This window comes from Sus scrofa, chromosome 12 (genome assembly GCF_054392235.1).
Source record: "Sus scrofa isolate SSC_HxYL_T2T_F1_AM1 chromosome 12, Sscrofa_HxYL_maternal_Yorkshire_Landrace_v2.0, whole genome shotgun sequence".
NCBI classification, from domain to species: Eukaryota; Metazoa; Chordata; class Mammalia; order Artiodactyla; family Suidae; genus Sus; species Sus scrofa.
The window spans coordinates 13,796,993-13,821,494 of NC_139394.1; the positions used below are offsets into that span (position 1 = coordinate 13,796,993).

A 24,502-nucleotide genomic window follows, 5' to 3' on the forward strand; every position below is an offset into this window, starting at 1 on the left:
ACCAAAGCGAAAACGCTCTCGGTGGGCATTTGTAAAAACACCCCCCCCAAAACAACACCCCCCCCCTTTTCCTAAAGGGCAAGGAACACGTCTGTACCTTGGACCCAGAAGCTACCCAGGGTTTCCGGGCCGAGCACCGTGGCACCCGGAGCACGTCTGAGAACAGATTCAAAGGGTAAAGAGCCGAAGAGAGCCCCCTTTTCCGATCCATCCCAACGCCGGCCGGGCTCGGCTCTCCGGGGCAGCCCTGCCGTCTGGCAGCAGCCCGGGAGAGACATGCTGTTTTGTTTAAATCCTCCACATTCTTTGCCATTTCCCCATTGGCCGGATGGGGCTACCCTCCCCGCCGCGGCCGCTGCTGATGTCAGCCTCGCTCGCGCTCGCCCCTCCCGCACCCACCTCCCCGGCCGGAGGCACACTGCAGCTCGGCGGCGCCGACTCTCCGGCCCCGGCGAGGTGGCTGCAAACTCGCGGGCACGCAAAGCGCTCGGGGAGCCGAGGGACTCGGGGGAGGGGACGTGCGCGGAAGGCGCCAGCTTCCTCCCGCCCGCCCCTTGCAGCCGCGAGCTGAGGTCGGAGGAACCGGGGCCCCAGCCCAGCAGAGCCGAGCGGCCGCGGCGGCTTCCCTTTTCTCCACCAGCGAGCCCTGGAGTGCCTCGGGGACCGGCCCTAAAAAGAGCAGGAAATCTTGTTTACCGCCCGGGGAGCAGAGCTGATCGAGCCTTTGTCTGGAAAGTCAGCATCTCTGACTGCAATGTGTTCCTGGTGACATTAGCCTTGGGCAGACCGGCCGGAGAAGGGGATCGCCAGGTTCAGATCTGGTTTCAGAGGCGGATCGAGCGGGTGACTTTTGTGCATTCGTTTTAATTTTTGGAAATCTCTCTTTTTTTCCCTCCCTCGCCCGCCGCCGGGCATGCCCTGATCTGGCGCCCGCTCCTACCGACCCGGGCTACCGAATAGAGCGGTTTCCAGCCGGTCTCCCTCCCTCCCCGCCTGACTTTGCAACACCGCGTTCCAGGAGGATCGACCTCGGCAAGGAAGGAGACGGAGGAGCGGTGAACACCCGGACCCGAACCTTGACATGCTCTCGGGCGGTGAGGAGGAAGCCAGGATCTGAGCGCACCGCCGGGGCTGCCTCGCCCGCCGGCTCCGAGCGCGGGGCTCCAGGCGCCCTGCCCTGTGCCTGGGCGGCAGCGCTGTTAGTCTGGGGGCGCCCTCCGCTTCCTGCCTTAGGGGTCCGCGGCCGGCAGGATCATGCTGCTGAAGGAGTACAGGATCTGCATGCCGCTCACCGTGGACGAGGTAACCGCCGCACCGGGCCCGGCCTCGCCTGCTCCCGGCCCCTCCCGCCCCGGGGTGCCGCGTACCCCCTCACCGCCTCCCCGCCCCCAGGTCCACTGCGGGCGGCGGGGAAACCCTGGTGGAATATTACCTTCCAAAGCGGGAGGTTGGAGGGGGAGGAGGATGAGGAGTTGCTGCTTCCACTTGTCACCCTGGCAAGGAGGGCGGCATTGGGTGGGGCGGCGGACTCCAGGTGGGCTTTTGGGGGGCACCTAGAACCCAGATTGCCGGGGATCAGAATGTGCTAAAGGGATTTGGTCACCCCCTCCCTCCAATTAAGAAGATGAATAAAGCAAAGCCAGAGCGCCAAGCGCGCTCTAGTAGCTGGGGATGGGGGGGCATCCCGTCCTGGCGTGGGGACCCAGGCTCTGCTCCCGCCCTTCGCTGGAAGGTTGGGGTAAGGGAGAAGACCTTCACCCTTGGGTTCTGGAAGCCCCGGGGCCCGCTGGGGGGCACCTCGGAGCTCTTGGGGAGTCAGTTTGGGCCCGGACACCTTGTCATCGCCGCCACCCTGGGTGCCGCTCCCGCCACGCCCGCGTTTCGAGCTTCCAGACCTGGCATCGACCTTTCTCTAACCGCCTGGCCGGGAAACTTTGTGCGTGTCTTGTTTCTTTGGCCGCGGGGAGAGTGGTATGCGGGAGCCGGGAGCGGAGGGGGCTGCGGTGCGGCCACAGGGGGGCGCTCCAGCACGTGGGTGAGGGCCGGCCCTGGCTCGCGGGTCCAGCGCTGCAGGGCGAGGGGCGGGGGCTTGTCCCGGGCTCGTACTCCACCCGCCGCTCAGGTTCCTTTCTCCCAAGCAGCAAGTTCCATCATTCAGGAAATGATGACTCAGGATTGTTCAGGCCCTGGCTTCCCTTTATTCCCCCCCTCTGCATCCCTACCTTTTTGGTGATTTCACAATTGCTTAGCGTGTGTCCAGGGATAGCGAGGGAGCTGGAAGTCGGTCAAGGCAATTTGAAACTTCCCAATGTGGTTTGGTGTGGCAACACACATGGCACCAGAGACCCAAACCGTGTTTATATTTAAGTACAGTGCACTTAATTTGTAGATATGTTATTGAGCCACTACTTTTGGAAGGGGCAAGGTGCTTTGGGAGAGAAAAAGATAGTTAACTAGGAACATGGTTGTGCTCCCAGGGGGCTTGTCTTCTGGGACAAGTTTAAGGGCAAGACCCAAGTACAATACAAGGCAAGATCAAAGTAACTCCAAGTTCGAAAAACATATCCTAGGGGCAGACGCAGGCTGCCAAAGAGAAAAATCAGCCCCTACTCCAGTGATCAACTGAGCCCCCAAGCCCCGGAGTTGCAATTCATTGACTTTGGAAGAGATCGCCTTTGTTCAAAGGTCTTGAAGGATGGATGCCAGGTGGGGAGGCAGACCGTGTGAATCACGTGGAGAAAACAGCAAAAGTTATGTGGAGAATGGGAGAGGCAAATGAATGAAACTGGTTAACCAGAGTATTTTCTAGAAAAAGGTTGAGATCTTCCTACCCCTGGGCAGCTGATCTGGAGTAGTTTAGCTAGGAGGTGTATATGCTTCCAGTCTGTCTCCTCCTAGTGACTTTATTGAGAGGAGTTTGAGATCTAGAGGCAATACTGGTACTGCATGAAATGCCCCCAATGCAGGTGATACTCAAGAAAATAACCAGCTCTAGAATCTTCTGTATTACCCACCGAATCTCCTTATCTGGTTGATTTCCTTTGAAGGCTTTCCTTCTTTCTTTTCTTTTCTTTTTAGGGCCGCATCTGTGACATATGGAGGTTCCCAGGCTAGGGGTTAAATCGGAGCTGTAGCTGCTGGTCTACACCACAGCCACAACAATGCCAGACTTGAGCTGCTCCTGTGACCTACACCACAGCCCACGGATCCTGGGCTGGATCCTTAACCCGCTGAGTGAGGCCAGGGATCAAACCCGAAATTTCCTAGTTCTTAGTTGGATTCATTTCCACTGAACTACCATGGGAACTCCCTCGAAGGCTTTCTTAAACCCTCAGGCACTGCTCTTTCTCCAATCTTTTTTTTTTTTTTTGTACTGAAATAACCACAACTTTGGGATGAAGTAATCGAATTTGAGTGATACAGGTGGAGGCCCTTCCTCTCTTTTTCTTTTTTTCTTTTTTCTTTTTTTGAGGCCCTTCCTTTCTTAATTGGCAAATGAAATGAAATGAGACTTGGCCTGTAACATAATGTATAATTATAACTTAATTAATGTATAATTCATTTGGACCAAAGCATGATTCATTGTCTGTAAGGTCATATTCCAAAGTAGTTTTCGTCTTTGTTACAGAAGCAATTTAGATTGAGGGAGGTTTCAAAGTGGAAGGACTGAGATTAACCAAATCAGATGATTAATGAGGAACCTAGGCCCGGCTAGGATCTGACCTGTAGTAAACCCCACAATTTCCACCATCCGCCTTTGCACTATGTCCTCCTGACCTTAATGTGGAAAACTGGGAAGCAATTTAAGTGTCTTCAAAAGAGAGAATCAACTATTGTCTTTTTTTTTGCTATTTCTTGGGCCCCTCCCACAGCATATGAAGGTTCCCAGGCTAGGGGTCGAATCGGAGCTGTAGCCACCGGCCTACGCCAGAGCCATAGCAACGCTGGATCCGAGCCGTGTCTGCAGCCTACACCACAGCTCACAGCAATGCCGGATCCTTTAACCCACTGAGCAAGGCCAGTGATCTAACCCGCAACCTCATGGTTCCTAGTCGGATTTGTTAACCACTGAGCCACGACAAGAACTCCAAGAGAATCAACTATTCTGTAGATTTTTGGAAGCCTCACTTTTGCCATAACTCTTGATTTTCTTTGGTCCTGATTCTGCTTACATGGAACTTCCAGGACTCGTATCTGTTTTAACTACTGCAGTTAGTAGTAATGTCCATACTTTTTTTTTTTTTTTTTTTTTGCTTTTTTAGGGCTGCACCAGAGGCATATGGAAGTTCCCAGGCTAGGGGTCTAATCAGAGCTATAGCTACTGTCCTGCACCACAGCCACACAGGATCTGAGCAGCATCTGTAACCTACACCACAGCTCATGGCAATGCTGGATCCCCAAGCCCCTGGGCAAGGCCTGCATCCTCATGGATACTAGTTGGATTTGTTTCCGCTGGAACTCCTTCCATACTTTTAAATGAGGCAAATGCCCTTGTTTTGGAGAGTCATCCAAAGAAACAACACTGTAGGAGTTCCCGTCGTGGTGCAGTGGTTAACCAATCCGACTAGGAACCATGAGGTTGTGGGTTTGATCCCTGGCCTTGCTCAGTGGGTTAAGGATCGGGCATTGCTGTGAGCTGTGGTGTAGGTCACAGATGAGGCTTGGATCCTGAGTTGCTATGGCTCTGGCATAGGCTGGCGGCTACAGCTCCAATTTGACCCCAGCCTGGGAACCTACATATGCCGCAGGAAGTGACCCTAGAAAAGGCAAAAAGACAAAAAAATTAAATTAAATTAAATTAAATTAAAAAAAAGAACCAACACTATATATTGTGTCCATTCTCTGTTCCCTGGCCTTACCCCACTTAACTCATAAGGGGGACTAGTGTATGATAATACACATTTTGCAGATGAATGAACTGAGATTCAGGAATTTCAAGTCATATGTACCAGAGCACACAGCTAGTTAATAGCCAAGCCGGAACCAGAGCCATGGTAAAACCCACCAGTATTTGTTTCTTCTTACTCTGCTCTTTGCCCATTACTCATATTTAATCCAGCAAAAAGAAAAAAAATTCTGAAAACAGATAAAGTCAGCACTGTCAACTAAATGAAAAATCAAAGACCTTTTGAACTGGTCTAGAGAGTACTGGTTTCTATTTCTCTCACCTTATTTTAACTCAATGAAATGTTCCCTAGTTCCAGGAAAGAACAGCTCTGGGAGATAAAGGAAGTAAAGCTGAATTACAGTCTAGACCAGAATGCTGGTGTTTTGTTTTTTAGACATTCATTTCAGAGTGAAGAATTATGAGAAGTAAGATACCATGGATTCATTTTAATACTAATAAAAAAAAAACTTAACTTCGTTGGAATAGTTTCCTCATTTGTGTTCAATGTTGTTGTCTCTGAACTAAATATAAGTTCTAAACAGTAAAGGTCCCTGAGGGCCAATAGTTGGCTATGAAGAGACAGTTGTCACTGTCTTCATTTGAAACATTTATAATATAGAATCCAGAGTTAGGCTTGGAAGGGCTATTTGAGATGGTCTAGAGTTGAGTCATTTCATCTTGTGGCGGAAGAGACTAGAGCTAAAGAAGGTGCAGTTAGTTGCCCATCTCAGCCAGGATCAGGGTCTAGGCCAGAACCTGGAGCAAAGCTCTTTTGCTACAACCAAGGGATCCCCCACTTCTTTCCTCTCTGAGATTCCTCGTTGGAAGGAAATATTATCCCTAAGCCAGATGTGCGAAGGAGAATGCTAATCAGCCTGTAGGGGGAAGGTGGGATGGAGACTCTGATCTTATCTACTTAGGGGAAACTTAGGAGTTGTCAGCTGACCAGCGGCTTCTCTTTGAAGCTGCTTTTGTGTAATAAGTCCATGGGTTTTCCTTAGACTGTATTTTTATTTGGGGGTGACTCTTGGATGTGTGGCTCCATGGAAATTAGGGTAGAGTTCAAGGCCCCCTCCCTCCCAAGCCACTCACTTGGTGCTGCCACTGTTCCCAACATCCCAAGCTGCATTTTCAGGACTCTGAGGGGCACGGTCTGATCACTCCACCTTAACAGCTCCTTGTCAGTAAGATGAGCATCTGACAAGAGTTAAGCCCATCTTCGTGTGATCCGAGGTGGGAACCTCTTCAATTTCCTTGCTTGCTTTGGTGTCGAACACTTCCTGTTCTGACTGCATCAATATTAATATTTGGGATTTATTTGTGACCTTTAGGGATTTGATGCACAATGAAAAATAGAAACCCTCCCCTCCCCTCCAAGAAAAAGAAAGAAAGAAAGAAAAAAACCCCAGCTTTTTAACAGAATATTATTTTGTTCTTTGCCCTGGCAGGTAGCCAGTGCACTTTATCCAGGCTCCTCGGATCCCCAGAGAACTTTCTTGCGCACATTTCTGAGAACAGATTTGGGATCAGGGTGGCGCCGTCTCTGGAATGACATAAATGAAGATGCCAAAATGCCCAATGGTGCTCCCTTTGGCTCTGTTTTAAAGGGTTTTCATAATGTGCATCCGCAAGCGTGTTAGGGCAGAAATTCTTTAAGGAAAGAGATTTTGAGTGTGATGTTTTCATTGACATTTTGTTTTCTTTCTTTCTTTTTGCTTTTTTTGGGCCGCACTAGCATCATGTGGAAGTTCCCAGGCCAGGGATCGAATCAGAGCTACAGCTGCTGGCCTACACCACAGCCACAGCAACGCTGGATCCGAGCTGTGTCTGTGACCTACACTACAGCTCACAGCAACGCCAGATCCTTAACCCACTGAGCGAGGCTGGGGATCAAACCCGCAACCTCATGGTTCCTAGTCGGATTCGTTTCCGCTGCGCCACGACGGGAACTCCAACATTTTGTTTTCTGTATAAAGCGATCCTCCCCGAATGCAAAGCCTCTTCGGATTAATCTCATACACTTTCTTCAGGGTTCCGAAGAAACATAATTTTGGAAATGTTTTTTTAAGAGTGAGCCCTATTTTGACTTTTTTTTCCTCCTGCCTGTTAGCCTCATTGAGAGCCACAGAGGCCAGGGTGGTGATTTCTGGGTGATCCGGGTGGGTTCTCTTGCCTGTTTCCTGGTCAGGGAACAGTGTTGCTCATTGCTGCCCAGCCACCTTCCAAAGCTCCTTTCTTGGTCGCGAGGGACACCGGGGAAGTGGGGGCAGGTCAGTGGATCAGTGCAAACCTTCCACCAGTAATGGAACCGACAACGAGGAGCAGGTGCTGTCTTCCGACGGGTCAGTGAACGTGACTTTGCGGAGGAAGGACCCTGCTTTTCCCCTGTGATTTGGGTATGAATGCCCATCACAAGAAACAGCTTCTGACCTTTGGAAAAAAAAGTGAACAAAACCCTAGTTAAAAGTGGGTAGTAATTAACTTTGACTTTTCATTAGAAAGACACGGAGCGAGTTCCGAAGGCTCTTAAGATTCAAGTTAAAAACCCGTGTCTGATTATTACATATTCAGAGAAAGCGAGGCATCTTCGTTTCCAAAAGCCTGTCAATTCAGGTGAATGGAGAATACTATTTTTTATAAGTAGTTAAAAAAATAATAATATGTTTTCAACACTTAGCCTCTTTAAGATCTCTTCCTTGCCCCAGAGTGTCAATTGGGGAAGTGTGTGTGTGTGTGTGTGTGTGTGTGTAGGGCGGAGCGTTCACAAGGATGTTTTGTTTTTTAAATATAAAAGGGTGTGCCCAGTAAATGTGTTTTTCAGGGGCAGTGATTACTGGAAAAGTACGTCGAGGTTCATTGCTTTAGCTGCCTGAGTGAGGGTGCAGGTGCCCTCGCTGGCCTCTGGGGGCTCTGGCCTGCTTTCTGTGCCCTGGAGGTCTGTATGGTCAAGTAACTCAGAAGACTTTTTTTGAAAACTAGCCAACACTTCTGCCTCTGTTCGGAGAAAAAGACAGATACAGAAGCCAGCTGATTTGTAGCAAGAAGTCAGGGAGGTTTTCCATATCTTTAAGCAGGTTCAGCTTACTGGGAGATGACAAAAAGAATTTCAGATTACAGACTGCCAACTGCCTGCCCTCCGTGTCTCATGCTTGAAATCAGGAATTTTGCGGTATTCCCAAGCGGAGATTTTTTTTGTAGGCTACATGGCAGATGAAGTCCAAGTGTGTTATAACTATTAAAATGGGAGAGCAAATTGTATCCGGAAAATGTCAGGTTTGAAAAAAAATCATCTCGAAAGCTTGACTCTTCACACCATCCATCCTCCAACTTAAAATACAGTTCATACAAACAGGGGTGCCCACCTTCAGGGGGCGCTACTTACATGGAACCCAATGGGAACAGTGCCACGCCCTGCAGCTGACCTTTGTCAGCCCCCTCAAGTTCCCCAGCCCTTGGTGCAGTTGTGTGCAAACCTCACAGTTTATAACAATCTTGCAGGTTTATAAGTGGCTATGTTAGCTCCTCAGAAAGTTTTTCCTGACCATGCCATATGAAACAGCTTCCCCCTGTTATTCTCTATCTTTGCACTTATTTCTGTCCTAGCATTTATTCTTTCTGCATTTATCTTAATTTGTGCTTACTTGTTTCCTTGTTTGTCATCCATCTCCATCCCTATCTAATCCACATAAGAAAATGCTGACAAGACCTTTTATTTGTGTTTCATGCTAAGTCTTTGAAATACGGTGTGTATTTTCCATTTGCAGCACACTTTGCAGTGCTCAAGGGGCCACCTGTGGCTGCCATATTGGATACCATAGCCCCACGGCTTAAACCTCGGATCTGGCACACAGCAGATGCTTGCTGAATGAATGGATGGGAAGAACCTGAGAAAAATAGGAACCTTTTAGGAAAGCTGGTGCTAAGTGTTTTCTTTCACACTGCTTAAGGTTTTGTTTTTGTTTTTGTTTTTTTCTTTTTTAGGGCTGAACCTGTGGCACATGGAAGTTCCCAGGCTAGGGGTCAAATTGGACATATGGTTGTTGGTCTACGTCACAGCCACAGCAATGCAAGATCCACACCACGGATGGAAAAGAGAGACCCTGTCTGTCCTGTTCATTGGTGTAACCCCAGCACTTGGCATGTGGATGCTCAATAAATAGTAGCTAAATAAATGAAAGAAGATCTCTGCAGACTACAGGCTCTGACAAGTCCTTTATCATAGGTCATGGTGACTTTATTTACCCTAGCCTGTCTCAAGTTCATTTGACCGTGGAATCCTTTTATCCTGGAAATTAATTTTTCCTGGGAACAAAGTTTGAGAAATGCTAGTCCAGAGGTGCCAAAGCCAGCAAGACCGAAAATAACGTTAGTGAGTGTGACATGGCTAATAAACCGTAGGATACACTGGAAATATTCACTTCTAGAAGTTCAAGAGACTGAAGAGGTAAAGGCCACTCCTTTTTTTTTTTTTGGCCAAGCACACAGCATGTGGAAGTTCCCAGGCCAGGTATCAAACCTGTGCCACAGCAGTGACCTGAACCACAGAAATGACAATGCCAGGTCCTTAACTGCTAGACCACCAGGGAACTCCTCACTATTGTCTTTTTCCCCCTTTTTAAAAATTATAGTTGATTTACAGTGTTGTGCCAATTTCTGCTGTTCAGTGAAGTCATACATATGTACATTCCCTTTCTTATATTATCTTCCATCATGGTCTATCCCAAGAGACTGGATGTAGCTCCCTGATAGCACAGGGATGTAGCTCCTGATAGCACTGGATGTAGCTCCTTGATATTGTCACCTTTAAATAGATATGGCAATGGTTGTGCAACTCTGTATAAATATATTAAAAACCATTGAGTTGGTATGTAAAATACATCTTGATAAAGCTGTTTTTTAAAAATTGTTTATTTTTTTATTTTATGGCCACACCTGTGGCATATGGGGAGTTTCTGGGCCAGGGATCAAACCCCATCCACAGCTGTGACCTATGCAGCAGCTGTGGCAATGCCAGATTCTTCAACCCACTGCACCAGGTTGAGGATTCAACCCACCCCTCTGTAGTGACCCTAGCCGCTGCAGTTGGATTCTTAACCCACTGTGCTATAGCGGGAACTCCTGTTTTGTTTTTAAAGATATGTATGTATGGATTTTTCCAGCAGAATCGAGTACACATCTGTGTTCTGAGAGAGATCCATTGACGAAAGTGCTGAATTTGAATTATGAGTACGGACCCTGGAAAATTTGGGTCCCTGTCCAGCAAGGAGATGATTCTGTTGTCTTGAATTTAGACAGCTTTCCAAGGGAGTGTGTTGTCTTTTGCAGCAGTGTGGGGGAAAAAGAAAATTCTACCAGATTTGGACCAGAATGACCACAATTTAAGGTCAGAATTTGATACTTAGGGAGAAAAACGTAATCGGAACTTGAGTAGCTACCCTGTGGCCAACTGCAGAGCGCTAAGGACAGATTTCACGACCATCTCAAACAGCGACCCCCCCCGCCCCGCCCCCCTGGAACCCCTAATGGAAGGAACTTAGAGTCCGTAGTAAATCTTTCTGGCTATGGCTCCAGGTACATTCCTCTGCTTTCTCTGCACTTCGGGTGGGAAATGTTGTGCTGGCAGAATAGAATGAATCCTAGAATATGCATTCTGTACGGGATGGTTCTACATGGAAGTTGAGTCCTCTGCTTTATGCAGCTCTGGCAAATGTCCTTAAGACTTTCCATCAGGGGAGTTCCCGTCTTGGCTCAGTGGTTAATGAATCCGACTGGGAACCACGAGGTTGTGGGTTCCATCCCTGGCCTTGCTCAGTGGGTTAAGGATCCGGCATTGCTGTGAGCTGTGGTGTACGTTGCAGACGTGGCTCGGATCCTGCGTGGCTGTGACTCTGGCATAGGCTGGTGTCTACAGCTCCGATTGGACCCCTAGCCTGGGAACCTCCGTATGCTGCGGGAAGCGGCCCAAGAAATGGCAAAAAGACAAAAAAAAAAAAACCAAACAAACAAACAAAAAAAACTTTCCATCAGGGATGTCGTAACATAGGCTAAATGGCTCTTTAAACTGTGTGTCAATAGTCTCTGTCTAGTATGGCAAAAACCATGCCACGTTAGGCCGGGCAAGTCTCCCAGGATGGCAGAGAGAGGAGGTGCACCCTCTGCACAGGACCTGGCCCCTGGCTTTACCCGTGACGGTGAAAGGAGTCTAGGGTCACCCGTCACTTCCTGGCTGGCAGCCCGAGCAACATCATACAATGCTGTTTGTTGATTTAGAAACATGACAGCCAGAGCTCACCACGGTTTTGACATCAAGTATTAAAGTGAGTCATTCTTTAATTTCCCAGCACTCTGACAAAGGGGGCTGCTCTTAAAACTCCTTTTTAGACTTTAGTGGAAGTCGACTCATCCATCGAAACAAGTAGCTAACGTAATATCTTGATCAGCTGAATCTAATGATTCTTTTTTTTTTTAAATCTTCTTACTTTTCATTTCTTTTTACTTTTTGCTTCTTTTAAGTTTGGGTGAAGCAAGGCCCTCTAGAATTGCTGTTGTTCCTGAGCAAAGAAAAAACATCCTCATCCTTTAATCCTTTAGAATTCTATCTGACCATCTTGAGGGTGTTGTTTCTTTCCCAGGATGAATCACCTAGAGAAGTAAGATTAGCTAAACAAATGTAATTTGATGACAACTCTAATAACATTGTTTAAGCACCTAATCTAAGCACCTAATTCCCCAAGATTGCTCCCCACCCCATGTCACCTACACACACGTTCAGGGCTGATTATATGTGCGGAATTACGGTCAGATCCAGGTGTTTCTAAGCCCTAGTTTGTGTATTTTTGCACCCCAGTTAACTGATCTGTGTGTTTATCCAGAAAAAAATGTGTCAACGGGGTGGGGGAAGAATGAAATGTCACCGTGAACTTGGATGCTCATATAATTAAGTTGTTGAAAGCTTCAAATGCTTTTGGTTTTATTTGTTGGATTATTTGGCATTCCCCAAGGCTCTTGAGTATTTTCTAGTTTTACCCATCATGGTGGGGTTGATGGATTAATTGATTCTTAAAAGGGCCAGGTTTCCCTCCTCTCCTGACTCTCTGGCTAAAGTGTTTCCAGCTGGTATAGACAGTTTATAGACGGTGATAGGACCTGTTAATGAATGTTGTGCCCACACGACACGAGACTTATCTTGGAGGACGGAATAGTACCTGGAAAGCACAGGGTTGCCCTGTTGCTTTTGGTTATCTTAGCCACCTCCGCCTTTGTGTCTTACACAGATTGTGAAAGTTGCTTGCCCTGACTTTCTCCATGGCAGCAGTCAGGAGCTAGACAGTCACCCAGTGTCACAAGGTCTTGGCTGAGTGCAGCCTGGCAGTCACCTTGCTTCTATGTACATAATAAATAGTCAGCACTGTGTACCTCGGCGATGTGTCCCATGAAACGTTTCTGTTTGGAAAGCGTTATAAAATTTTCCTTTCTGTTTTCTCTGCTTGGATTGCTAGCAGTCAAGTTCCACGGTGCCAAGGAGGAACAGAGAGAAATGAACATTTGTTGAGTGCTTTCTGGTCTATTTAGTCCTTGTAATGGTCCCGTGTGTTGAGTGTTATCCTCCCATTTTACAGATGCTACCACTGACTAGCTTGCCTGGCTACTCAGTGGTAGACCTGGATTCATGCCCAGGCTGATCAGACTACAGAGCCCAGGCTCTGTGCTTTCTCACTTCTGCCTTCCCTAGAGTCCCAGAGCTGGAAGGAGCATTAGAGGTTGTATAGTTCTATCCCAATAAACACACATACACGCGCCCCCTCCTCCCCAGTTTCTTCAAGACTGAATAACTTATTCAGGGTTATCCAAGGAAATCATTGGAGGAAGGTACTTCTTCTGTTCCAGTTAAGCTAGCAGAGTGGTCCGTAAGTTTTATCTCCTATTGAATGATCATTTTTACCCAAGTATTAAACTCAGTGACATTCCTCAGTTTAACTTTGATAAGTGAATCATACTCCTCTTTGAAAAATAACTTTCGTCATTCATGCTCTAAAAAGAGAACCACCCCTACGCTTTTCAGAAATTATTCCTTTTAATGGCAGTGAAAACCTTTGGCTTTCACAGACAGCATCCACAGAGATGTTCACTGGTGAGCACCTGCGGGTTTCTGAAAATTAGTATCTGTAAATAACAATGGGAACAAAGTGACAACCATGTTTTTGGTACATTTCGTCATAAACTTAAAACTCTTTGGAGGTAATCGAACTGGAAGGCAGAAGAATGACCGAAATGTATTATTCAGTGTTGTGTATTTTTCTTTCCTGCTGAGGTGGTTGCTCCTTGAAACCTTGTGTCTCACCGTTGCCTCGGAGGCAGTTTCCAAACCACACGCACAACTTCTTAGTGTTTCCTGAGAGCCACGCTTCATGTGGGCTAAAAGAAAACCTAACTTGATAGGATTGTTATTTTGAAAACAGAGCTGTAAAAGGTTTTTTTCAAAATTAAAAATGGTCCTCCGAAGGCATTTCCCATTATCAGGCATGTTAAAAGCTATGAAAAAAAAAAAAAAATCCAAACAAACCCTGCCTTAAGTTCCACAGCAGAGATGTTTTACTTTGTGTCAACACTTTGGAACTAAACATGTGGTCACCTAAAATGAACTATTTGAAGGGGACCACACTTAATTGGATGCGTACATTCTGGTCAGTTTTGTTTTTTGTTTTTTTCTTTTTTGGTCATTTTTTTAAAATAATGCTCTCCTTTTTTTTTTTTTTTTTTGGCTGCACCTGAGGCATGCAAAAGTTCCCCAGGCCAGGGATCGATGCCTTGCCACAGCAGCGACAACACTAGATCCTTAACCCACTACGCCACCAGGAAACTCTCTAAAGTAATAATTTTTAAAGAATTATGGTAAAACATATTACATATTGCCATCGTAACCATTTTTCTAGGTAGAGTTTGGTGGCATTAAGCGCATTCACATTGTTAGGCAGCTGTCACCACCATCCTTCTTCAGAACTCTTTTCATCTTGCAAAGCTGAAACTCTGTACCCATAAACAGTAACTGTCTATCCACCACCCTTCAACCCATGGCAACCACCTTTCTGCCTTCTGTCTATGATAGATATACAGTCAGCCTTTTTCCTCTTCCCTTTAAAGCTCGGGTTATATTACTTTGTAACTTACACTCACATCATTTCCTGAAACAAACTCAATATATTGGGATTTAACTGGAACTTTTTTTTCTGAATTCTGACTTCTTTCAAAGGAGGGATTTGGGAGTTCCCATTGCAGTTTATCGGGTTAAGAACCCGACTAGTATCCATGACAACATGGGGTCCATCCCTGCCTTGCTCAGTGGGTTAAGGATCTGGTGTTGCTGCGAGCTGCAGCATAGGTCACAGCCCTCGGCCGCAGCTCAGATCGGGCATGTGGCGGGCTGTGGAAGCTGCAGCTCCAATTCAACCCCTAGCCTGGAAACTTCCATATGCCTTGGGTGCAGCCCTTAATAAAAAAAAAAAAGAAATTAAAACAAAGGAGGGATTTGACACTGATATGATGGACCTGTATCCATATTTTGGGTGGCATTCATGACTCTGTGACCTATACCATGGCAGCAACAGCCGAAGTACTTGACAATTTTAATTCAAGAGTCCTCCTGTCTTGTCATTTAACAGTAAAAGGGCATTTTTGTTCCGAATACTTACTAAGGCCAGAGAAGCACCAGCACATTTTAGAAGTATTTCAAGCAGAGTTGGCACGGACAAGTGTTTTTCTATTAAAGTTGAAGACACAATATGTGATTAATGATAATGCTTTATTCCTGTAGGTGGAAACAGACATTAATTGGACCCTTTTTCTAAATAAAGAGGTACAGTTAAAATGTTAACTTTTTAAATTTCTTTATTTTTTTGGCCATGCCTGGAGAAGCATGTGGAAGTTCCCGAGTCAGAGATTGAATCCGTTCCACAGCAGCGATCTGAGCCGCTGCAATGACGATGCTAGCATGTGCCACAAGAGAACTGCTTTTTTATTATTATTACTATTTTTTAAGGATTTGATAAATATTTAACTTGGGAGAAGAAAAATTTGTCTTCGTGATGGCTTATTAATAAATTAACATGGTAACATTTTCATTCTTGTCAATTCTCTCAGCAATGTCTGCAGAGAGCGTTTTCAACTCACTAGCCAACAACCCGGATTTCCTTCGCTTTTCTAGCATTACGGTCCTGCTCAAGGAGCCGTGTGTGTCCTGCACTGTCCAAGAAAGTAGTGGGATATAGAAAAATGCGGGTCTTCAGCCTGAGAACCACTTTCCAGTGTGCCTAGGACACCTTACCGATGTCTGTTTACTCTCTAATGCACCTGAAATATTAGACATCTGCAAAACAGTCACAGAAAACAGAACTCTTGTTAAACTAGTAATTAGCCACAACATTGTGAATCAACTATTCTCCAATTAAAAAAACACCAACTGGTAATTAGCAGTTAAGCCAAATAGAAAAACAACACTGGCTGGATGGTTGAGAAAACAAGACTTGTAATCACCTGCATGTGTGGACAGGTAGTTCTGAAGACAGGGATTGTCCCTACAGTTTGTTCTTGAGCCTCTGGGCCTGTCTTCTGAAATGCGCGAGTTCCCTAGGGTTCACATCCTCGTGACATGGTCCTTTAGTGGGAACATTTTGCGGAGTTTATCCGGATCTGAAGTCACAATGATGATGCCAGGGCAGATGCAAAGACAAACAGGGCCTTTCATATCACCTAACACTTAGCATCATTCTGGACTGTTTCAGTAAAAGTGACACGGCAGATAATAGTGGTTTTCTCAGTACCTGAAAGGTGCTGTGAAAATAGATGGTTCTTTTGCTCAACGAGACAGGTTTAAAGATACGAAATAGAGTTATTTAATCCCCTCTCGAGTGCAGAGAGTTTTGGTAACTAGAATTGTATTTCATCATTGGGGGTACAGGTTGTATGGGTACACTGGGGACCCAAATCCTGGACTATTGAAGGTTCTGACGGATGCTCTTTTTTGGGGGATATTATGTTTTGGCTGCTCATAAAGAGGCATCGTGTCCAAAATGAAAAACCTTTAGATTCAGGATTCAATAGTTCACCTCTTTTGGATTGTGTCTGATGGAAACTTGGATGCAGCTGAGTGTAATTATGTTTTTTCCCGGTCTGACATGTTGTTGCAGAGATGGGTGTATTTAGAGAGTTTCTTGGCAAAATTGGAGGAAAAGGAGCTTGGTGGTTGTTTTTTGAAAAAAAAAAGTAATTAGGCTACTCGTTGTCCAAATGGAATAATCCCCTTAAGCCTTTTCAAGAAACACACTTCCAAAAGGGTCAAGTATATTTAAAATTAGTCATTATTTACGTAGTGCTCAGCCTTCTGCCAGAACCCTTTTGGGGGTTCTTTTTTTTGTCTTTTTGCAAGACAAAAAAGGCAAAAAAACAAAAAAAAGTAAAAATAAATAAATAAAAAATAAATTTAAAAAAATGTGGGCTATTCCGGTCAGAAACCATCTTATTTTTTAAAGGGGTTCAGGATGGTTCTTACAGCAAAAGCAGCCAAATCCCCACCTCACAGAAGCTTCATCGTAGGTTTGTCTATTTTTCATCTGCAGAACTTCATTCACTGTTGTCCTGGCCTTCGGACCGTCTCTTCCGTGGATCTAGAGAAGGATCCGCCCAAGGGCCTCATAGGCATCTGTCTCTGAGAATCATTAAGACGAGTAAAGGGAAAAGAGGCAGTTAGAAGTGGTGGCCAGGGCTAATGGATTGTGGTTCCAGGTTGGAACCCGGGCCTGTGCTTCTGCCCACTGGGCTCAGGATCCGCCCTGGGTGTCTCTCAGATCCCCAGGCTGGGATGGAACTTGTTTACCCTGATGCAGACTCACTTTGCATCACCACACCTTTTGGGCGTATCTCATCTGCAAGCTGGATGATCCGCTTTCTTTCCCTTTGGTTGGCTCTGTTTAAAATGTGAATCAGCCATACCTCAGAAAGTTCAGGTTTGAAGTCCTGGTAATTCCCTCACCTCTCATGTGGAGTGTCATCCCTGAAAGAGGCCTGATCACTTTCAAACATGATTTTTCTTTCATTTTCCTCTACCCTTTCCTTTGCATTTTATTTTCCAGAGCCAAAGTACCTATGTTGTCCCATCTTGGGGTTTCTGGCTTAGGGTGGTGAAGTATGGTGAGGAGTTAGAACGAGATGAGGCCTTGCTATGTGATAACTGCAAATTGATTTAGGAAGGCCAGATTTTCCTGTGCCTTGTTTCTCTCAATTTTAAATATCCCTCTTTTTTTTTAATTTAATTTTAAAATTCTCATATGATTTTTTTTCTTTGTCTTTTTTTTTCTTTTTATGGCCGTACCTGCAGCATAAGGAAGTTCCCTGTCTACAGGTTGAGTTGGAGCTGCAACTGCAGGCCTACGCCACAGCCACAGCAACACCAGCTCTGAGCCACGTCTTCGACCTATACCACAGCGTGCAGCAGTGCTGGATCCTTAACCCACTGAGCAAGGCTAGGGATTGAACCTGCATCCTCAGGGATACTAGTCAGGTTCTTAACCTGCTGAGCCATAACAGGAGCTCGCAGTTCTCACAGTTTTAAAGGCTACTTTCCATATGCAGATATTACAAAGTATTGGCTGTATTCCTCATGCCATGCAATACATCCTTGAGCCTGTCTTATACCCAGTAGTTTGTACCTCCCACTCCCCCCACTGCAAATCACCCCTCCTCCCCATCCCCACTGGTAACCACTGGTTTGTTCTCTGTGATCTGTGCATCTGCTTCTTTTTTGTTTTATTCACTAGTTTGTTGTACTTTTTAGATTTCCCACGTGAGTGATATTATACAGTATTTGTCTTATCTCATTTTCCCTCCAAGTCTACCCATGTGGCTGCAAATGGTACAATTTTGTTCTTTTTTATGGCTCAGGAGGATTTCAATACCCCTCTTTTTGCCTCCGTCAGGGGCTGACCACAGGATGTGGAAGTCCATTTGGCAAACAAGGGAGAGCACTGATTAGCCATCTGTGGATGCTGTATGAATCCCTGATACTCGGGCATTCCCTGAGCTGTGCATGAAATGACACTGGCTCACACTTTTAAATACCTTTATTTTAGAAGACCATCGAGTAAGTATTCATTTTGGAGTCTCTACTTTCCAAACGGCCCATTCGAGGAAATCCTGGGGTGTCCAAAGGTCCTGAGTTTGTCCTGCGGGAACGTTATGTCATAGTAACAAATGCTTAAGGATTAGTTTATTTCCAGCCCTGCAGAGGCTATAAATTGCTTCCTAAAATTTTGTTCTCCAGCACTGTGATGTTTATGTTGCTATGGTGGTGTGTCTCTTGCTTGGGTGTCGAGATTGCCATTGGAAATAGATGGGCCAAAATAACAGCTTAACAGGTGGCTGTGCTTTGTGATGTTGTTTATAAAACTACTTTATCAAGTCCAGTGCCAGTGAGTCACGCCACTGTGCCCTTTACTGTATTTTGTAGTTCAGCACATTTTTTTTCCTTAGCACATTCCTCCCGTTTCCTGTTAAAACTTTTCCCCCTTTTCAGGCAGCGCCAAGCTGATTTCCTCTCCACAAGGAAAGATTTCCGTTCATTGTATGTAGCAGTGGATGTCCTTTCCTTATTTTCTGTAATTGGAACCCTCCTTCTAAAAATAACCCTTCTTTTTTTAATGTGATTCTTTTTAAAGCTAATGTGCTCTTTATTTAAATAAGCCTCTTTTTAATGCACTGTTTACATATATATGTACATATACACATATATATGTATACATGTACATGTATGAATATATATTTCCATGCAAGGACTGTCCATAGTTGAATGCGATAGTAGAAATTGTTTCCATTGATCTGTCATTAAGCTCTCATTTGTTGCTTATGATCATTTTCTTTCTTTTTTTTTTTTTTGTCTTTTTGCTATTTCTTGGGCCGCTCCCGTGGCATATGGAGGTTCCCAGGCTAGGGGTCTAATCGGAGCTGTAGCCACCAGCCTACGCCAGAGCCACAGCAACGCGGGATCCGAGCCGCGTCTGCAACCTACACCACAGCTCACGGCAATGCCAGATCCTTAACCCACTGAGCAAGGGCAGGGACCGAACCCTCAACCTCATGGTTCCTAGTCGGATTCGTTAACCACTGCGCCATGACAGGAACTCCCATTTTCTTTCTTTTTAAAAATTTTTTATTAAAAAATTAAAAAAAATTTTTTTTAAATTTATTTTGGCTGCTCCTGTAGCATGCAGAAGCTCCCAAGCCAGGGCTCGAACCCACATCACTGCTGTGGCTCTGGTCACAGCAGTGACAATGCAGGATCCTTTATTGACTAGGCCACCAGGGAACTCCTTATGATCATTCCCTTTCTTTCTTTCCTTCCTTCTCTCTCTCTCTCTGTCTCTCACTTCCCTTCCCTTCCCATATGCTTACCTTGGTTGCATCTTCCTTCCTTCATTTTTTCCCACTTTTGGTCACCTTGTGGCATATGGAGCTCCAGGGCCAGGGATCAGATCCGAGTTAAGCCGCAGCTGCAGCAACCCTGGATTCTTAACCCACTTGCTGGCCGGGGATTGAACCTTTGTCCCAGTGCTCCCAAGATGCCCGCCAATCCCATTTTGCCACAGCAGGAGCTCTGATCCTTTTCTTCTTCTGAGATAAAATTGTAGAGAGAACATGAGTATTGAAACAGTTCAGCTTCCTACCCACTGTAAGAATCCTTTCTGTTGTCATCTTGCATGGCTCTCACCTTGCCTTTTAGCTTAAATACCAGCATGGCGGGGTGCTGGCTGTCTTGCGATAAGGCCTCTGTGATTGTCTACTTCGTTGTGAGAGAAGACTCTTTCTAATGTTTAGTTGATGTCTGCCTCTCTAGAACTTGTCATTTTCCCTTCTATAGTTACACAAACACAAGCCACTTCCCCATGCAGGCTCTTTAAAGAAAACTATAATATTTAAAGAAAACTATAATGTTGTCCTTTGATTTTCTATTCTGTTGGCGTAATATCCACAATCCCCTCGACAATTCACCTTAAGAAAGAGTTTCCCGAGTCCCTTCCCACCCCCATGGACGTGGATCTCCTCTGTTTTTGCCCTTTCAAAAATATTGAACGCCGTGCTCCAGAGCAAGGGTCAATAAACCTTTTCTGTAAAAGGCCAGATAGAACTATTTTAGAATTGCAGGCCGTAAGGTTGCAACAACTCTTGCAACAGCTCAGTTCTGACCTTGCATCACAAAAGCAGGCAGAGACGATATATACACGAACAGGCATGGCTGTGTTCTGATAAAATTTTATGTATAGACCTGGAAATTTGAATTTCATATCATTTGCGCATGTCATGAAATTTATTCTTTTGCTTTCTTTCAACCATTTAAAAACACAAAACCCATTTGTCGCTCGTGGGCCATACCAAAACAGGTGCGGGCCAGGTTTGGCTCAAGAATATCGGAGGGCCAGGGCTGAAAATATGGGAACTGTTACTTCAGCACCTCATGCCATGTTGCTGCGTTAGTGTTTAGCATTGTCATTTTTGGAAGCTGCAGCAAACTGCTGGCTGGGAAGGTGATCGGTTCACCCTGTTCTCATCCACGTGATCTCCTGGCAAAGCTAAGTCTCTCCATCCGGTGTCTGAGATCTATGAAAACAAGCAGCCTTATAGCAACAAGAGCCATTACCGTAGGACTTTGAAATGTAAATGTGATGAATGGTGTCTGCTGATTTCAAGTTTGACAAAATGTTTTTGATTCTTGCTTCTGTTATTTTCTGTGTGAGCTGCTCCTCTTAGCTTAGTGGCAGATGTGATAAGCGTGCCTTTCTGGCTTCATCCAACAACCTGCTGACTTTTTAGTCACATCCACATCATAAAATATAGGTCATAGCTGCTTACCTTGGTTGCAGAAACCGCTAAGCACTTGGGTATAGCGATGAAGCCCTTGGTTGTATTAATAAGCTTAAGAATGGATTGTTCTCCATTTTTCCTCATGAGTTTTCATTTTTTAAATTATTTATTTATTTATTTTTCTTTTTATGGCCACTCCTGAGGCATATAGAAGTTCCAGGCTAGGGGTTGAATCGGAGCTTCAGCTCACAGGTCTACACTGTAGCTTGTGGCAGCACCAGATCCTTGACCCACTGAGTGAGGCCAGGGATCAAACCCGAATCCTCATAGACACTATGTTGGGTTCTTAATCCACTGAGCCACAATAGGAACTCCAGTTTTAATTTTTTAAACAACGTTCTCATGAGATTTTTTTTTTTTTTTGTCTTTTTTGGGCCGTACCTGTTGCTTTTGGAGGTTCCCAGGTTAGGGGTCAAATCGGGAGCTGCAGCTGCCGGCCTACACCACAGCCACAGCAATGCCAGATCCAAGCCTCATCTGCGACCTACACCACAGCTCACGGCAATGCCAGATCCTTAACCCTCTGATGAAGGCCATCGAACCTGCGTCCTCGTGGATACTAGTCAGGTTCGTTTCTGCTGAGCCTGGGAACTCCTTTCATGAGATATTTTGTGAAACACTTTAACCAAGATTATAATTTACCATGCAGAGAAGAAAATTTAGTAAATGGCAAAGCCAATTTGTGTGTGTGTGTGTGAGTGCGTGTGTGTACAAACATTTAATGGAAATTGTGTATTTGTTTATGTGGGCATTCCCTTGTCTTTTTCACAAGACAGGAGAGAACACGGAGGGCCAACATTTCTGGAACACATAGTGTGCTGGGACCACTGTGTTAATTATCTCCTTTCATCTATGCAGTCATTCTCCAGGGTGGATCCTATCATCTTCATTTTACAGATGTCACATGACAGGATTTGCCAAAGGCATGCGGAGAGGCAATGGCAGAGTCGAATTCCAATCCATGGCACGTTGGCTACAAATTCCACTTGCTTTCTCCAATAACATCAGACTTTCCAGAGCCAAAAAGACGTTGACATTCCTTCATTATCAAGGAAAATGTATTAACTCAAATAGTTGATCCTAAAATGGATATGTGTTCCAGAATTAGTTGCTGGAAGGATACATTTTTGGAGTATATATCCCAGAAACTGTGGTATAACATAAAAATATTGACCTCTTTAATGGAAAGAGAGTGCTTGAGTTAAAACTGTTTGTATTTGCTGATCTTTGCTAAAAACTGGATGCATAGATATAATTTTAGATAACCTTACAGCTATTATAAATCTTGAGGGAAACCTTAATTGTTTTTAGAAAGCTTCTGTGTTTATCTAGACTCTGTCTTGCAAAAAAAGGCACTTCAAGATGTCATTCTATGAATATTCCAAAACTAAATAGAGCCTAGATAAGAATGTGTGATAATCTAAGATATCATTTAAGTATTGGCTTTAAAGATATTTTATACTTCAAGTAGAAAAAACAAGTCTCCTAAATAGGTTCTCTACAATTCGCTATGCTCTAATTCCACTTTATCCTGAGTGCTTAACAGCAGATTTATGAAAGGGAGATGAAACAACTTTTCAGAATAAAAACATGAAACTCTGAAAGTAAAATATATTTAATGTTTTAATTGTATGAAATGGAGTCTTTAATAATAGCTGGCGTTGGGAATGACGAAACCTTTGCTGAAATGATTCCATGAGGAAGCGGGTTTAAGGCTTTCTGGACCTGGTAGCTACTCATGCTTTAGATTATGAGCTCCTTGAAGGATGTGATGGTCATTGCCTCTTTTTTTTTTTAACTCCCAAGAGTTTTTTTGGTATGTATTTTTTTTTTTTTTTTTTTTGATGGTGTTTTGCATGCTATGGTTGCTTAGCTGAGGTTGACTACCAACTTCCAGTCATTTAAATTGAGATGCAGAGTTCCCTTTGTGGCTCAGCTTGTGGCTCAGTGGTTAAGAACCTGAGTGGTATCCATGAGGATGTGGGTTCAGTCCCTGGCCTTGCTCAGTGGGTTATGTTGCTGCAAGGTGTGGCATAGTTCGAAGATGCTGCCGGGACCTCGCATTGCTGTGGCGGTGGTGTAGGCCTGAAGCTGCAGCTCTGATTTGACCCCTAGCCTGGGAACTTTGATATGCTGCAAATACAGCCCTAAAAAGACAATAAATAGAAATAAAAATAAACAAATTTAGATCAAATTTTTGTGTTGATTGTGGTTTGAAAAACAGAAAAAAGTATATTTATTTCTCTTTCACATTTTTTTCACTGAATAGATATGAAGCAATATACCCATGAGCCCATTACCCAGCTTAAGTAGAATGATGCAGGTTCGTTTCACACTCTACATGTCCCTCGCTGATCCCAGGTTCTCTATACACGTGGCAGCACAGAAGAGGTAGTCTTCAATGGCTTGCCAGTTTGGGGCATGCAGAAATTCCAGGGCCAGGGATCAAAACCTCGCCATAAGCAGCAGCAATGCTGGATCCCTAACCTGCTGAGCCATCATGGAACTCCTTTATTTTTATTTAAAAAAATTTTTTTTGGCTGCACCCGCAGCATGTGGGAGTTCATGGGCCAGGAATTGAACCCACGCCATAGCAGTGACCCAAGCTGCTGCAGTGACAATGCCAGATCCTGGTACCACACAGACACTTGCCAGTTTTCACTTCTTTTGGATATATACCCAGAGATAGAATTATTGGGTCATATGGAAATTCTGTTTTTGTTTGTTTGTTTGCTTTTTTTTAGGGCTGCAGGGGCAGTATAGAGAAGTTCCCAGGCTAGGGGTTGAATTGGAGGTACAGCTGCTGGCCTACACCAGAGCCACAGCAACACAGGATCTGAGCCATGTCTGCGACCTACACCACAGCTCATGGCAGTGCTGGATCCCTGACCCACTGAAGGAGGCCAGGGATCGAACCCACATTCTCATGGACACTAGTCAGGGTCCTTACTGCTGAGTCATGACGGGAACTTCTGGAAATTCTGTTTAACTTATTGCCAAAGTATCATCCACAGCTGATGCACTATTTTACATTCCTACCAGCTGCGTATGAGTGTTCCAGAGTCTCTACTTCCGAGTCAGCACTTTCTGACTTTCTGCTTCTAGTCATCCTCCGTGGGTGTGCAGAAGGATCTCATTGTGGTTTGGATTTTCATTTCCATGATGCTGAACATCTTTTCATGTGCTTATTGGCTCTTTGTGTATCTTTGGTGAAATTTCTATTCTGGTTGTGTGTCTTTTTATTGTTGGGTTGTAAGAGTTCTTTCTATATTCTGGCTATTAGACCCTTATCAGATAACATGATTTGCAAAAACTTTCTCATCTATGGGTTGTCCTGTCACTTTCTTGATAGTGTCCTTTAAGGCACAACAGTTTTAAATTTTAAGTCCCAGGTGTCCGTTTTTTCTTTGTTTTCTTGCACTTTTGGTGTCATATTTAAGAAATCATTCCCTAACTGAGTGTCACAAAGATTTGCACTTTTGCTTTCTTCTAAGAATTTTAAGCTCTGACATTCAGGTCTTTGGTGCATATTGAGTAAATTTTTGTATATGGTATAGGGTAGGGTCCAGATTCATTCTTTTGCATGTGAATATCCACTTGCCCTAGCACCATTTTTTATTTTTATTTTTTGCTTTTTAGGGCCACACCCGCGGCATATGGAGGGTCCCAGACTAGGGATCGAATCGGAGCTACAGCTGCCGGCCTACA

At 44.9% G+C, this 24,502-nt stretch overlaps 1 protein-coding gene across 3 annotated transcripts in view; it reads left to right on the top strand.

Annotated features, from left to right (window-relative positions):
• The first annotated feature begins 579 nt into the window (after positions 1-579).
• Positions 580-24,502, top strand: part of PITPNC1 (phosphatidylinositol transfer protein cytoplasmic 1) — a 278,582-nt gene continuing 254,659 nt past the window's right edge. For 2 of the 3 annotated variants that reach the window (XM_084982566.1, XM_084982565.1), the window contains exon 1: positions 580-1,302. Coding sequence is in view for 1 of the 3 variants with exons in the window: in NM_001143722.1 (NP_001137194.1) it covers positions 1,255-1,302 (48 nt within the window). In the remaining 2 variants the exon portion in view is untranslated. 3 annotated transcript variants of the gene reach the window in all.